This window comes from Hylobates moloch, unplaced genomic scaffold (genome assembly GCF_009828535.3).
Source record: "Hylobates moloch isolate HMO894 unplaced genomic scaffold, HMol_V3 SCAFFOLD_6, whole genome shotgun sequence".
NCBI lineage: Eukaryota > Metazoa > Chordata > Mammalia > Primates > Hylobatidae > Hylobates > Hylobates moloch.
This window is the reverse complement of record NW_026652281.1, coordinates 112082418-112098543: the sequence shown is the minus strand read 5'-3', so window position 1 is coordinate 112098543 and position 16126 is coordinate 112082418. Positions and strand designations below refer to the sequence as shown.

The 16126-nt window shown below is 47.4% G+C and overlaps 1 protein-coding gene across 1 annotated transcript in view; it reads right to left on the bottom strand.

Moving 5' to 3' along the window:
* PCBD2 (pterin-4 alpha-carbinolamine dehydratase 2) overlaps positions 1–15830 on the bottom strand; it is a 51063-nt gene extending 35233 nt beyond the window's left edge. Inside the window, exons 1-2 of the mRNA XM_032157950.2 lie at positions 15406–15830; positions 11575–11706 (exon numbers count right to left, since the gene is read on the bottom strand). Coding sequence (XP_032013841.1) covers positions 11575–11706; positions 15406–15489 — 216 coding nt within the window. The 5' untranslated portion in view covers positions 15490–15830. The remainder of the gene's footprint in view (positions 1–11574; positions 11707–15405) is intronic.
* Between the last annotated feature and the right edge of the window lie 296 nt (positions 15831–16126).

Below are 16126 nucleotides of genomic sequence, written 5' to 3'. Positions count from 1 at the left end.
ACCCCTGAGGAAAGAGGCTTCTTGCAGAGTAATGTGAGATAGGCTTAGGGCTGGGCTGTGGGCAGCTTTGAAAACCTCTGAGAAGATGAAGCATGCCCTATAAAATATAATCGGAAGGCAGTGAGATTATCTGAGCAGAGACCAACTTGGTCATGACAAAGTGGCATGCAGGCCAGTGGGAGCAAGGAGAGCCTAAAGGTAACATGTGGCCAGGAAGCTCCTACCAGAACTCTAGAGGGAAGGCAGCTGTATCCAGGCTAGCAGCACAGTCCTGTGAAAGGCACTACAGGACGACTGACCAGTTCTTGGTAACAAATCACCAGGATAATTCTTCCGTTTCAGGTCTAGGTGCTTGAGAGGACGCTGGTGCGGCTACTGAGAGGAACAAGCCATTTGAAAGACAGTTAGAGAGACAAGAGTTTGCTTTCAGACGCCCCAAACTGGTGGGAAAGCTACCCCAGGAGAGTACGCCACAGGAACCCGCCCTGTACTCTGTGGCCCAGCTCACCGAACCCATCTTAGGGCCCTCATTTCCCAACACACTGCAGACAAGGTATGTCCTCTTACTCCCTGTCCTTGACCTATGCCACCTACTAACCCCTCCCTTAGTGCCTTCCCTTACAACCACATACCAGATCTTCAAGAACCAACTCAAAACTCCCCTTCTCCAGGCAGCAGCCACCCTGGAGTGTACCTCCTGTGGCTTATTAGCACAGCACTTCACATTCTAGTACCTGACTAACATGGTAAGCTGAAAAAAATCAATCACCTTGTACAATTCAGATGTGCCACCTCCCCAGCAAAACTAGGAGATCTTCTGGGCAGAAACGAAACTAGGTCCTTCTGTTGCCTCTTCCTCCTTCCACACCTTGGATCCAGAGCGGCACTAGCCCCGCAGTGGATGTAAGCCCAACAGCTCTGCTGGGTTCACGAATCCTGACAGAACCACACCATGTGACTCCTGGCCCAGCCAGCCAGGGGCTGCTCCACACATCTGGTGCATGTCCACAGACAGGGCTGAGATGGCGAGGACAGGGCACTTGAAGTCAGTTTGATGTATGATATAGCAAAAAGCCTCAGCAGCTGGGCTCACGCCTGTAATCCCAACACTTTGGGAGGCCAAGGCGGGTGGATCACTTGAGCTCAGGAGTTCAAGTACAGCCTGGCCATGCTGGCCATGTTGGTGAAACGCCATCTCTACTAAAAATACAAAAAATTAGCCAGGCTTGGTGGCGGGTGCCTGTAATCCCAGCTACTTGAGAGGCTGAGGCGGGAGAATCACTTGAACCTAGGAGGTGGAGGTTGCAGTGAGTCAAGATCACACCACTGCACTCCAGCCTAGGTGACAGAGCGAGACTTCGTCTCAAAAAAAAAAAAGCCTCCATCCTGCCCTGTTGGCAGAGAGCACACGAGCAAACAGAGTCATTAGCAGCATTTGCTGTTTTGATAGGATTGATTTTAATGATACAATTAAATGACCTTTGATTGCTCAACAGTGATACCTGGGCTACTCCCAAACAAGTACAGCTTTGTTTGTTTCAGCTGGTGAATATTCCCTTCCTCTGGGAAGTATGGTAAAACCCATTTAAGGGAGAAAACTAATCCAGCAAGTAGTCCTTGGAAAACAAGATCTCACCTAAAACAACAAAAACAAAAAAAAACCTTTGTATGTCACAGTAGGATCTAAAAATGTTGCTGTGGGAACCAGGGATGTGAGTCTTGCATCTGGTAACTGTGACATGACCCAGTATGACCACAAGTAATTCCATGATCTCAATCTGGTTTAGTGTCTTTCTGCGAAATTCAGTAAATGAGTCAGAATGCCCCACTCTAACCTAGATCAAAAGCGCAATATAATAATAATTCTCTGCAACACAGGGGAGAGAATATTACTGCTTTGTTTTGTTTAAAAGGATGTAAGAAAAAGAGCAAAACACGGAGAGCTCAGAGCCAGGAAGAACCTCAGCCACCTGCCCACACCGCTGGACCGAATCCCTCCTGAGGGCAGAAAGCAACTGGCTGCTCTCCAGCCACAGGAATGTGAGTGCAGCACTGTTTCTGCTAAGAACACAGTGGCTGCTCAGCCGCTACAGCTGCTCCATCCGGCACCCAATATCTGTATTCTGACATATCTAAATGCAAGTTCTGTGTCATGGCCCTAACGCACCACAACTATGGGCAAAACTCCTGCGGGGCAAACCCGAAAGCTGTTGATAATGGCAGTACTGAAGCGGTGGGCAGGCACACCAAAGAAAACCAGAAACAGAACAGACATGAGCAAGACCCAAATACTTTTAAGGTCTCCTTTCAATTATTTTCTGCAATTATTGAGCCAGCAGTCTATTGTTATTAATTCATAGTCAACCTATTTAAGCAGTACCAGCAATGCAGGCAAATGCCTCAGTAATTTCCTAAGTTTTGAGTGTTATTTTCTTGTCAGTTAAATTTAAAGCAACCCATTTGTGACCACTTTATACCAAGTTAATCTCATCTAAAGTGCTTCACAAACCCTAACAGCTACACTAAGGTTTTATACTAATGAAAGCAATTTACATAAATGAAATTTATGTCACTGCATTTCATGACAAATTTTTTATTTTATAATAATTATGGTACTTATATAATAACATCTGTTGATATTCACAGTCTAAACCTGGCACAGATTTAAACCCACAACATTTTCCATGCATCATGTACATTATCTGTGAAAAGCAATAAAAAAAAAGCAATGAATGCATTAATCATACCAATATCATCTGCAAAGCATAAATCTGAAATACCTTTCACGTCAGCTCAAACTGCTTTTTTATTTTTACACACCTGATTTTACTCATTCTGTAAAAGGGCAAGACAAAGACTGTTGAGGAAATTATACTTCTTGGCTGCTTGACTTTTACAAAATACTCAGGCTAAGTTCTGTAAACAGAAGATTTACTACACGACTAAGAGAAAATGATGCAGTTAAAAGTCCATTTTTATTAAAGGATGGTGTAAGGACCATGGTGTTTTCACACTGCAGTGTGGTGTCATATTTGCATTGTTGACACCTGTTTTACATTTCTCCTCATCTATCTACTGCATGCGCTTTTACAAACACACGCCAGGTCTAGACCTACTGTACGACACAATCAGCAGCAACAAAGCTCCAAACGATAACATTTCAGGCTTTTATTTCCCTACCCTGGTGGACGTCAACACTGACATTCCAGCCATCTCCTGGGAGCATCAACGTGGTCCTGCTCAGGAAGAACTCCAAAGGGAACACCAAAATGAACACTACACAGATATTTTTACTAGCTTCTCACACTTTAGGTAAAGTTTGCTAAAATATGAGTGTCTCTATTCTATTCCAATGAAAACTATGAACACTTTCTCAGGTTTCTAGTCTGCTGTGGTTACAAAGCCAATCATGGGCACATGTTAAATGCAATAGTGTGTGTGACAGCCATACGAGTTTTCACTTTACCTGGTGCCGGACACACAAACACTAGCTTATACTTTCAAATCAAAACGACATTTTTAAGTTTTTATTTTATTTTTTGAGATGGAGTACTCTGTCACCCAGGCTGGAGTGCAGTGCCATGATCTCTGCTCACTGCAACCTCCGCCTCTCAGGTTCAAACCATTTGCCTGCCTCAGCCTCCCAAGTAGCTGGTATTACAGGCACCTTCCACCACGCCCAGCTAATTTTTGTATTTTTAGTAGAGAAGGGGTTTCGCCATTTTGGCCAGGCTGGTGTCGAACTCCTGACCTCTGGTGACCCGCCTGCCTCGGCCTCCCAAAGTGCTGGGATTACAGGTGTGAGCCACCATGCCCAGCACAAAATGACATTTTCTAACCTATATGACACCCAGGCCACAGGCATCCTCTTTGGGAATGCTTCCCTACCCTCCACAGGTAGAAAATCCCCTTTCAAGAGTGCACAGATGCATTACTCACTCATAACTTTGATGTGCACAACAAAGAACAATCAAACCCAAAATAATTCATTCACAATGAGAGCTATCGAGACCTCCACCAATATTCTGTGGAAGATTGTTAAGACTTTCATCAGCAGTTGTCTTTCTTCTGGTATCATCAAGCCTTTGACTTCACTAAGCATTTCAAAATGTTCACCATAAGCCTATTATCAAATTCCTCAATAAAACATTTTTATAAAGTAAGGCAGCAACAGTAACTTTGAACTGCTCTACGCAGGAGTCTCTGTGGGCACAGGAAAAGAAACATTTTACAAACCCCAAAGTCACATATGGTGCTACTGCTGCTAGGATGTGCAGAGCACCACCAACCCAGCCTGGGCGCCCAGAGAACTCCTCCTCCCTCCCGCTCCAGCTCCAGAAAGCTTCAGTGGCAGCAGCACAGCAACCAAAAGGTGAGGGTGACGAACAAGATACAAAACCAATAAAGCTTAGACCTTGCCCCGAATATCAACCAGCTCACATGATTTCATCCAATATGACTGAATGCCCTGCTGGGCAGGCCCACCGAAGAAAGCACAGACAGGGCCCAGGAGCTCCTCCGCAGAGAACCACAGCTGATTCTCACAAAGCTTGGTCCCTTCCTCCTGAATCACCATTGGAAACTCTTCATGTCCTACACACAAAATTTATCATTCGCCCAGGCGCCCAGCCACTGCCGCTTACCTATTCCTGATCCTGAGCTTATTTCCATGCTGAACAAGGTAGCCCCAGGTATTCAGAAGTGAAAGAACAGGGACAGCCTTCTGGGGGGCAGAGAGGGGTGTTGCCGCCTGGCCCGGCTGGGCTCCTGCCCTGGAGGGCTCCACCTGCTGGCACCTGTAATAACTATTTCCTAGGTTCCAAAGCCTCACCTTCTACACCTACTTTTAAACTTAACATCTCCTCGGATTTTGTAAGCTTCCAGTTCATCCCATACATGTCAATGCATAACAAAATCTATCTTTATGGGACTCTCACACCCACATTTCTACCTGACATTTTGTTCTTTCAACGCAGACAACCTGCAGTTGCCAAACACCTAAGTTTATATGTCACTTGCAGACCTCTCCCACCTTCTGTCTACAGGAACAACAAAAAAGCAAAGTTCCTTTACAAATGCCAATCCCACCCTGTCTGGGTCCAAGCACTCCTAGTGTGGAAACTCCCTGCCTCGAGTCCCACCATTGCCATGCTGTCTGCTCACAGAGTCACTGTCTGTCACCAACATACTGTCCATTGACGCACTGCAGAGCCCGTGTACCACCACCAAGGGTGGAAACAGGAGGCTAACAGCAACTGACGCCTATGGCTACTTCATCCCCCTATGCTAGGAGAATCCCTTGAAAATTCTGTTCTTGTAATCTCCAAGTATTTGTAGCTATCTGAGCTATCCAATGAATTTGGATTATTTGGAACTAACCATACCTTAGAATAAAACTCTGAGAGAAAAGAAGTTCAAATGTGTTTTGCGGGCTATTTATTCTTATAGTAAACCTGGAATAACTCAAAGCTTCAGGAAACAGTCACTGAAATATTTCCACAATAGTTCATTTTTCATAGCAGTAAAAGAAATGAAGACTAAAGCAAACTTGTGATACCACTGCACACAAACTACATAAGCAAACCATTTAACTGTGACACCCAACCAAGTAAAATCATACTTCTGAAAATTTTATTAAAAATAAAAAGATAAAATAAAAAGTTTTTATTAAAAATAAAGAACTGAAAAATGCTCATAACCTATTCAGCAATACAAACAAAATGAATTTTTTAACCCTATATTCAGCAAAGATTTTTTTTTTTTTTGAGATAGTCTCACACTTTCGCTCAGCCTGGAGTGCAGTAGTACAATCACGGCTCACTGCAGCCTCTACCTCCTGGGTTCAAATGATTCTCCAACCCCAGCCTCCCTCCCACGTAACTGAGACCACAGGTGCATGCCACCACTCTTGGCTAACTTTTTTTATTTTTGTAGAGATGGGGTCTCCCTGTGTTGCCCAGGCTAGCCTCGAACTCCTTGGCTCAAGCAACCCACTCACCTCGGCCTCCCAGAGTTCTGGGATTACAGGCGTGAGCCATCGTGCCTGGCCCCCAAATTTTTTTTCAATATGACACCACCAAGTGTGGGTCATACTCTTTCAGGGAGAGGGTGTCTTTAGTTCTGACTGTGGCTTTGTCCAGTCTGTAGAGCTCAGGCCAGGAGAGGTGCTGCCATTGCTATGAGTATATGGAGCACAGCAGGCCTCCCTTAAACCCCACTGAGGGCAGGGTTGCAGCAAGGGAGATATGTTCTCACCATGGTGTGCATATGCTCATGGAAAGGCTGCTCACAATAAAAAATTAGAGGCCTGGTGTGGTGGCTTATGCCTATAACCCCAATACTTTGAGAGGCCGAGGCAGGAGGATCACTTGAGCCCAGGAGTTCGAGACCAGCCTGGGCAACAAGGCGAAACCCCCTTTCTGCAAAAAAAATTCAAAAATTAGCCAGGCGTGGTGGCACACACCTGTAGTACCAGCTACTCAGGAGGCTGAGGTGGGATGATCGCCTGAGCCCAGGGAGTTCAAGGCTGCAGGGAGTCATGACCACACCACTGCGCTCCAGCCTGGGTAACAGAATTAGACCGTCTCAAAAAAAAAAAAAAAAAATAGAGGCCCATCAGGCTTTAATGGACATCCCCATATATCCTATTTGCATACATGCAGAACAATATTTAGAAGATAAATTTCTAGGTTAGAACAATGGATATGTCCTTTTTTTTTTTTTTTTTTTTTTGAGACAGAGTCTTGCTTTGTCACCCAGGCTGGAGTGAAATAGCGTGATCTCGGCTCACTGCAACCTCCACTTCCCAGGTTCAAGCGATTCTCCTCCCTCAGCCTCCTGAGTAGCTGGTATATAGGCGCACGCCACCACGCCTGGCTAATTTTTGTATTTTTGGTAGAAACAGGGTTTCACCATGTTGGTCAGGCTGGTCTCGAACTCCTGACCTCGTGATCCACCTACCTCGGCCTCCCAAAGTGCTGGGATTACAGGCGTGAGCCACCGCGCCTGGCCCTGGTATGTGAGTTTTAAAAGTTGATAGGCATTGCTCAATTTCCCTTCAAAAAGATGATGTCGACTGGGTGCAGTGGCTCATGCCTGTAATCCCAGCACTTTGGGAGGCCGAGGCGGGCAGATCACCCGAGGTCAGGAATTCAAGACCAGCCTGGCCAACATGGCGAAACCCCATCTTTACTATAAATACAAAAAATTAGCTGGGCATGATGGCAGGCGCCTGTAATCCCAGCTACTCTGGAGGCTGAGGCAGAAGAATCACTTGAACCTGGGAGGTGGAGGTTGCAGTGAGCCAAGATCGCACCATTGTACTCCAGACTGGGTGACAAGAGTGAAACTCCATCTGAAAAAAAAAAAAAAATAGATGTCAAATGACACTGTCAGCTCATCACTATCACCTCCCCATCACAGCTGCACGTCCCTACCCGGCCGAGACTCCGAGGGCCAGTGTTTCAGTCCCTCCCTTTTTTCCCTTGTCCCTCTGTTCCTCCATTGCATTCATTTGGCAAAAGTTCAGTCCTTGTTAAGCCCAACTCTGCACCTACTCCAGCTTGTGCACAGCAGCTGAACACAGCAGAAAAAAAAACATACAAAATTTTCACTTTAAATGTTTGACCCCAAATCTGTAGTGACACTGAGAACTGCCCAGCAACCAGCCACATTTCTCAAGTTTTTTCACTCTTAGTCTCCAAAATGACTATTCCACTCCTTCTCTTATTTCCCCAGGTCTCCAACACTCTTCCCTTCCACCCCTACTTGCTCTCAATTGATGATCTCACTAAAAAACAAAAGCAATCTGGAGAGAATGGCCCTCTTTTTCCCAGGATGAATGCAACGGCCTACTGGCATCTAGACCACAATGGACATATCATCGCTGTGCCTCCACTGCCCATCTGATCCTGTCCTCTCCTGCCTATCCGGACCATGCTCTCACAATGATCCCCTCTGACAACTCACAAACTGCTGCCTCAGCCTGAACTCCAGCCTCTTACACCCACCTCCTAACCCAATAACTCCATTTGGATGACTAATAAGTACCTCAAACCTGACATGTCAAAACAGGATTCTCACCTCCATACCCCTGCCCCCAACCTTGCACCCCGTCTTCCACAGCTCAGTAAATGGCTCCAGTGGCACTACCCTTGACACTATAGCTTGAACCAAAACCTTGGTGCCATCCTTGACCCTCCCCTGTCGCACATCCAATCATTCAGCAAGTCTTGATTATTCTACTTTAAAAATATGTGGAACCCTACATTTCTCTCCATCCCCACTGATACCTCCATAAGACCCCCATCATCCCCAGTCTAGACATCTGCAACAGTGTTCTACAGAGTCTGCCTGCTTCCACTCTGACCTTCCTACCACCTATTCTGAGTAGAACAGCCAGGGTGATTTTTTAGAACACAGCCACAGGATGACACTTCTCTGCCTGAAATCCTCCATTAGCTTTCCTTCACAGAATAAAATCTAAACTCCTCACCATGCCAAGAAGGCCCCCATGCTCTGACCCTTCCCCTCATCTCCTCGCCTGCTCCACTCCACACTGGCCTTCTGCTTCTGGCTCAATCATGCCAAGGTCATTCTGCTTTGGGAACTCTGTGCTTGCTGTTCTCCAGCTGGAAAGCTCTTCCCTTGGATCACCATGTGCTCAGCTCCTTCACATTATTCAGGCCTAAGAGGTCCCCTCCCCAGATAGGCCTTTCTAGACCACTCCACCTCCAAGAGTGCCTCTGTTCCCCTCCACTCCAATTCCCTACTTTATTCTTCAGGGTACTCATCACTAGCTGAAATTATATTTCCTATTCATCTGTTTATTGTCTATTTTCCCACTGGGATGGCAGCTGTATGAGCTTAGAGTAGTACCTAGCACACAGAAAATGCTTAGTAAATCTTTGTTGAGTTAATAAATATTTCATGATAAAATTAAAAATTTTTTTTTAAATGTAACCACATGTATAATTGGCATGCTCCGGCATACTTGGCAAACAAACTTACCTATGGAGAAGGGCCAGAAGAGAACAGAGAAAAATAAAAGTAGTTGCAATTGGAAATTTTTTTTATTTACACCATCCTATTTTAATGTTATGCTGTTGTTACAATAAAAAACAATGGCTTTTCTGTCTTAGATGAAAGATGAATGAGGACCTGTCAGTGCCAGAGGGTCACTACTCTATTCACTAGTTGTGAGCAAGAGAAAAGCAGCTCCTGACACCTGGGCGCTGGCCTGGTACTATCAACCAGTCCTTGGTGCTCTCCTTTCGAACATCAACATCAACATCAGACAAGGCCACTCTGTGACCATGACGGATGATGACAAAAACAACACCACTCTGCAATATCTGAACACCGACAAAACATGAACATTGTCCAAGCCACAAAATACCAAACATCCTCCTCTCCCAGCTAACGAGTGACTATTGCTTCTTCTTCAATTTCAGCTTTGGCACTGCTTTAATCTACTCTCCCTATAGATATGATTTACTAAAATACTAAATGACAGAGTTACCCATTTCCTGACAGTATCTAATCCAGAGTAAAGTCCCCAAATCACTACCACAAGCCCAAATCCTATGCTGGCTCACCCCATGGTGCCCTTTGGTGTGCATTCTCCCTCACTGCAATAAGCAATAAGCTCAACTTGTTCAACTGTAGGTGTGTTCCTAGTTGTGTTTCGCTGGAGGGCACTGACAACTGTCAGGACACCAGTTACCATTACAGGCCACGGTACACGCAGAAGTCATAGGAGCCTGGTGGGAAAACTGACCCCCGGATATAATCTCAGTGTTGGTTCTCTGAATACATTCCCTGACATCAGCTGATTTTCTTGTCATCTGCCTCTTTTTCCTAAAAGTTGGGTGAATGGGAAAAAAAGTCTACTTAATTAAATGCCCCAGTGAATAATGTTACAATGAATCCAGTATGCTTCCCTACCATTGCTGAAAGTCACCCTGAGCGTAGGGTCAGAATGGTGCTGGAGGACTGAATCATGGACAGGGCCTGAGGCAACACCACTCAAGTACTTTAAGCCACATGTTCAAGCCCAATAAATTAGGCCAGGTTTAAAGAAGTCAAGCTGTACACATGTAAGAATTTTAATAAGCTTGGAAAATACTACCTAGAGCTTATGCACAGGCTTACTGTACCAATGGGATTCCCTGCCACCAGCCACAGCGTGCTAAGCCCCTGACAAGAGCTGTCGAGCACGTGGGGCAGCGGGGACAGGGAGTCTGCTTGGTCCAGGTTTTCTTAGGAGTTGGAGACTCACAGCAGAGGCTGGCAGCCAGATGGATAGAGAACAGAATCAGGCATGCAGCTCAGTGGAGCCAACGGCATTTACTAGGAAAACATGCCAAAGGTTTCTTTGGTGCGAATCTGGTCCTCACACACCCTTCTAGAAACTAGCAAACACTGTAATCAATGTCTGCATTTATCAAATGCCTGTTTGTACCCAGAACTGTGTTAGGTACAATAGACAGTTATTTAAGCAAACATGGTCTCTGACTTCTAGATGCCGACACCCAATATAAATAAAAACAATAAATCTGTCCAAAGGATTATCAAACTAACTGAACAAACAAAATAGTCAAAAGCATTTACCTTATACAAATGCAGTGGTGTAATAACTGAAGGTTAAGTCATGGGAGATGACTCTCTAAACAGGGTGGGTCCCTAATGGAACAGTTACCTTGTTAAAACTGACTTCCAAGGGGGAGGTCAGGTTTTAAGAAAAGGTTCAGGATCTGGCTACTGGGCTGGAGAAAAATAAGCCAATCAGGGAAAAGGGTGCAGCCTGGGAGATGACTGAAAGACAGAAATTTAACTGCAGGAAGAAAGAAAAATTACCAACGGCCCAGAAAAGTCGGAGAAAATAAGTCAAGCAGGTACATCTTCCTCAACCAGTTTTATTCATGCCTCTTTCTGATAAGCATAAAAAGCTTAGGCTGGGCACAGTGGCTTACACCTGTATTCCCAGCACATTGGGAGGCCAAGGCAGGAGGATTGCATGAGGCCAGGAATTTGAGACCAGTCTGGGCAACACAGCCAGACCCTGTCTCTCCAAACAATGCAAAAATTAGCTGGGCATGGCACACGCCTGTAGCCCCAGCTACTCGGGAGGCTGAGGTGGGAGGATCACCTGAGCACAGGAGGTCAAGGCAGCAGTAAGCCACAATCATACCACTGCACTCCAGCCTGGGCAACAGAGCAAGACCCTGTCTCAAAAAATAATAATCAATAATAAAAAGCTTACACTCTCTTTTAATGTTATTTGAAATTTCAAAAGAAACTACATATCTTAACCAACACCAAATCAAAGCAATAGTGGTTTTATAATTTGTTTTCCAAATAACACAAACCACCATCTTCCCTTAGAGCTAAACATCACCCAGGTGGGTAGTAGCAACTGTCAACAAGGATGTCACTCTATCACTGAATTCTTAAAGAAGGGAAGAGTTGAATCCTACATCTACATGGGACCAGACAACTGGCAGAATCAGAAAGAGTTACAGCCTAAGGGGACTAAAATAGACCACAGCCCTAGCAAGAATTTATAACAATTACCTGATTAAAATTGTGGAAGGAGAATTCTTTGTAGATGGCATCTCTCTCACTTAATTCCGACCATCCTGCTGCTTTAAGGTCAAGTATAGCTTGGTTCCTCTCCTCTGCAGTCAACCTGTGAGTACCTGATGACTATGAAGAGAACACATTTCATATCTGAAAATGTGCAAGTTTACTCAGACTCAAACTTACGGCTCCTTACCTTAAGCAGAGATGTAGAAAAGTCTGAAAGGCAACAAATTCTAACCATCTTTCATTCCTTTGCTCTCATAAGAGAGACCAAAGCAAGGCTAGCTCTGTGCAAAATAAGCTGCCTCCACGGCATGTCACCTCTGGCCCCCTTACTGCTGCCTCAAACTTCACAATTCAGCTTCTCTGGTTGATTGGTTGGTTGGTTGGTTGGTTGGTTGGTTTGGTTGGTTGGTTGGTTGGTTAGTTGGTTGGTTGGTTGTTTTGAGACAGGGTCTCACTCTGTCGCCCAGGCTGGAGCATAGTGGTGCAATCAAGGATCACTGCAACCTCCACCTCCTGGGTTCAAGTGATCCTCCCACCTCAGCCTCCCGAGTAGCTGGGACTACAGGTGCACACCACCACACCCAACTAATTTTTTGTATTTTGGGTAGAGATGAATTTTCACCATGTTGCTCAGGCTGGCCTTGAATTCCTGAGCTCAAGCAATCCGCCTGCCTGGACCTCCCAAAGTGCTGGAATTACAGGCATGAGTGACTGTGCCCAGCCCTTCTGTGGTTTATTACAGATACAACAAAGATTGACTAGTACCACTGGCCATCTTGGACACTGCAGAATTCCAGGACTTGTGGCAAGTCTATTGGCAGGACCAGAATTAGAATTCAAGGCTCCAAACTCCTGGTCTATTGCTCTTTGGATGGCCCTACATCACCTCAGTAGCCTTCACTACTCTCTGTTGTATCTCTAATAAGCCAGAGAAGCTGAGCTGTGACGTCTGAGGCAGCAGTAAGGGGGCCAGAGGGAACATACCATAGAGGCAGCTTATTTTGTACAGAGCTAGCCTTGTTTTGGTCTGTCTTTTGAGAACAATGGAATGAAAGATGGTTTTAACTATTTGGAATTACCATCTCCTGTCACATCTAATGAAAACCAATCCCCGGATGGGGAAAAACAAATGCACATTTACATAGGATTTTCTCTAACTTCTGGGGGTCCACAGATCCTCTGGACTACAGGTAAAAAGCCCTGACCTCAATGGGGTGGGTTTATGAAGCCCTTTTCTCAGAGCACCAGTCAGACAAACTCTCTCCATAGTTTGGCCAGAGTACTGCCCAGTCCAGAGCACTTGTGTGCACTGTCTGGCCTGTTTCTACTCACCCTGGGGATGACATTCACAAAGCCAGGTTCTGTTGGTTAACAGGCCCACACTTCCCATGCTATTGGTTTTTTAACTGAAATAACTTTAAACATCAGGGCCAGAGAGAAAAGATGGACACTCGACTAGAAGTTGGGAAAGCAGGGTTCTCATTCCAGGCAATACTTCCTGCCTTACCTACTTGCAGAGTTACTGTAGGCTCAGGTGAGAGAGAGGCTGTCACCCAGAAAGATGAACATTAGTGAAGGCTCCTCATCAAAGGGCAACTGTGGGCTAAGCTGCATTCCCTGGATTCTCTGCCATTAAGCTGCAACTCATTCCCACTTCAGAAATCCTAAAATCGTTTATCACTAATATTAAGAGAGGAAAAAGATTTTACCTTTAGATAACTTATTCTATGAAAATGAAGAAAAAAATACTAATGAATCAGTTTTCTAGTTTTTCTTCTTTGCTAGGTCGGCTATTCTTTCCCACAACTAACAAAAGGAAAGAATGAGAGTACCTTTTTTTTTTTTTTGAGACCAAGTCTTGCTCTGTCACCCAGGCTGGAGTGCAGTGGTGTGATCTCAGCTCACTGCAACCTCTGCCTCCCAGGAACCTGGAGTCTGTGGAACACACTCTGAGCTGTTTTCTCTGAGTGCTGGACCATCCACATCCCCACTAAGATCAATGGTATGCACTTTATGCCCACAACAGACACCTGCCCAGCAGCGGGGACCACTCCCCGGATTGGGAAATGGAGCCACTTCATCTACATAACATCGAAGGCCCCCATGAGGGCACATTCACAGCAGAACCCTTGGTGGTGGGCTTAATTTTTTCAAGGGGTGGGGGTAGGCTAGGATTTGAAGAGAGTAAACTACATCTAAGACCTAACTTTGTTACTTTTAGCTGTGGGATACTAAACTTCGCTTTTCTGAATTCCCGGATCCTTCTGTCCGTAGTGGGGATATTATAATATCTACCTGCCAAGATTTTTTGAAAGGCTTACAGATCTTGAATGTGAGGGTACCTAGCATTGAGCATGGCACGTGGCAGCGCTCAAATCACGTCTTTTGATTCATTCCTTCCCAGAACACCCTAATCTTACCGGATCACTAGCACCTGGGGCAGAGTACGCCTCAAGACATGCCTAGGTGACAGTAGGTACTCAACTTGTGTTCTCCCCTTACGTGGCCAAGAAGCGGCGGAGTGCTTATCTTCCTCCGTCTTCGAGCTATTTTAAATTTCTTCTATTACAGCACTTTGGGAGGCCAAGGAGGGTGGAACACGAGGTCAGGAGATCCAGACCATCCTGGTTAACATGGTGAAACCCCGTCTCTACTAAAAATACAAAAAAATTAGCCTGGCGTGGCGGCGGGCGCCTGTTGTCCCAGCTACTCGGGAGGCTGAGGCAGGAGAATGGCGTGAACCCGGGAGGCGGAGCTTGCAGTGAGCAGAGATCGCGCCACTGCACTCCAGCCTGGGTGACACAGCGAGACTCCGTCTCAAAAAAAAAAAAAAAAAAATTTCTTCTGTTAAAGAATTTCAGGCCAGGCGCAGTGGCTCGCGCCTGTAATCCCAGCACTTTGGAAGGCCGAGGCAAGTGGATCACCTGGGGTCAGGAGTTCGAGACCAGCCTGGCCAACATGGCGAAAACCCCTCTCTACTAAAAATATAAAAAATTACCTAGGCAAAATGGCACGCGCCTGTAATCGCAGCTACTCAGGAGAGTGAGGCGGGAGAATCGCGTGAACCCAGGAGACGGAGGTTGCAGTGAGCAGAGATCGCGCCAATGCACTCTGGGCTCGGCGATACAGCGAGACTCCGTCTCGAAAAAACAAAACAAAACATTTCAAACTGAAATGGGCGCTTAAAATGCAACTTAAAATGAGATGGTGAGTTAAACGCACCACTTTTCCACTAGGTGGTGCTGCATGTTAAAACTTTCCCTCCATTTACTCCAAAATATTAATTTCTACAGCAGGAAAACTGACGGCCCCTTGAAAAAGGAAAGAAAAGCCAATATGTCACCAAAAAAAAAACAATTTATTGATAACTCCTCCAAAACCTCTATGGGGAAGTTCCCGCTGGAGTGAAGCGCGAGCAGGGAGCCGCCATAGGGAACCGGGCCCGCAGCGCCGTTCGTCCTCAGCGCAGCGAGCGGCGGCGGGCACCCATGTTTTGCAACTACTTTTCACACCTGCCTTTTGTAGTTGCTGAACAAAATTCGTTCCCATTTGTTTCCGGTTGGCAAGTTCGTAGGCTTCGGCGGAGGTGTAAAGTCAAGGGCAAGTGGCGGAGGCTGCGGCCCCCCGGGTCTTTGAGCGGCGCGCCGGACAGGTGCTCAGTCCCGGGACGCGGTGACCCGACGCCGGAGCTCCAAGGCCCGGCCCACGCCGGGGCCGCCCCACTCCCGCTAGCCCCTCAGCCGACGCCGCCGGGCCTCGCACCGCCCCCAGACCCCGGACCCCTGACCCCCGCCCACGCGGCCGCTGTACACTCACCATGGCCGCGAGCCCTAGGCTCTGGCCTCGCAGCGCAGCCAACAAGCGCCGCGTCGCCCCCCGCGCCCCGATCACCGCCGCCATTGGCCGTCTGCCGAGGGCTGCCCCGCGCGCTGCCTGCCGGCCTCCAACAGCCGCCCCCGACCCGGCCCCGCCCAACAACCGCCGCCCCGGTTGTCTCCCTGCGGGGCTGGCCCGGAGCGGGGTCTGTGTGTGCACAGCGCCCAGCCTTCCCGCGGGCACAGGAGCAGCCCGGACCCCGAAGACCCCCAGGAGCTTCAGCGGTCGCCAGCGCCCTTGGCCGCCAGGTGGACTCTGCGCGCCCCACAGCCGTAGGCCCAGCAGCCGCCCAGTGCGGGCCCGTCGCGTCTGTGCCCGGGACGCAGGCCGCCCGGCGCGCGCTGGCCTTGCCCTCCGGTCCTCGCTGCGCTAGGAGGAACTTTGCCCCGCCTCGGGCGCCGGCCTCCTCCGCTTCGCGGGCCCTAGCACCGAGCTGGGCTCCCCGCTGGGCGGCGCTGCGCGCAGTCCATGCGGGCGGGAGGATGTCGCAGGCCAGGCGGGGCAGTTGAGCGGCGGGTGCTCGGGGACCACCCTCCCACTGTCGTTCATTCAGTACTCGCTGGGGCAGTGAACCACGGCAGTTCCCATCGGGGGCTCCTAAGTCTTGCAGCCGTGGGTTCGAAAGTAGGCTCTGTTCAGTCATCGCGCGGCAGCGAAGTTC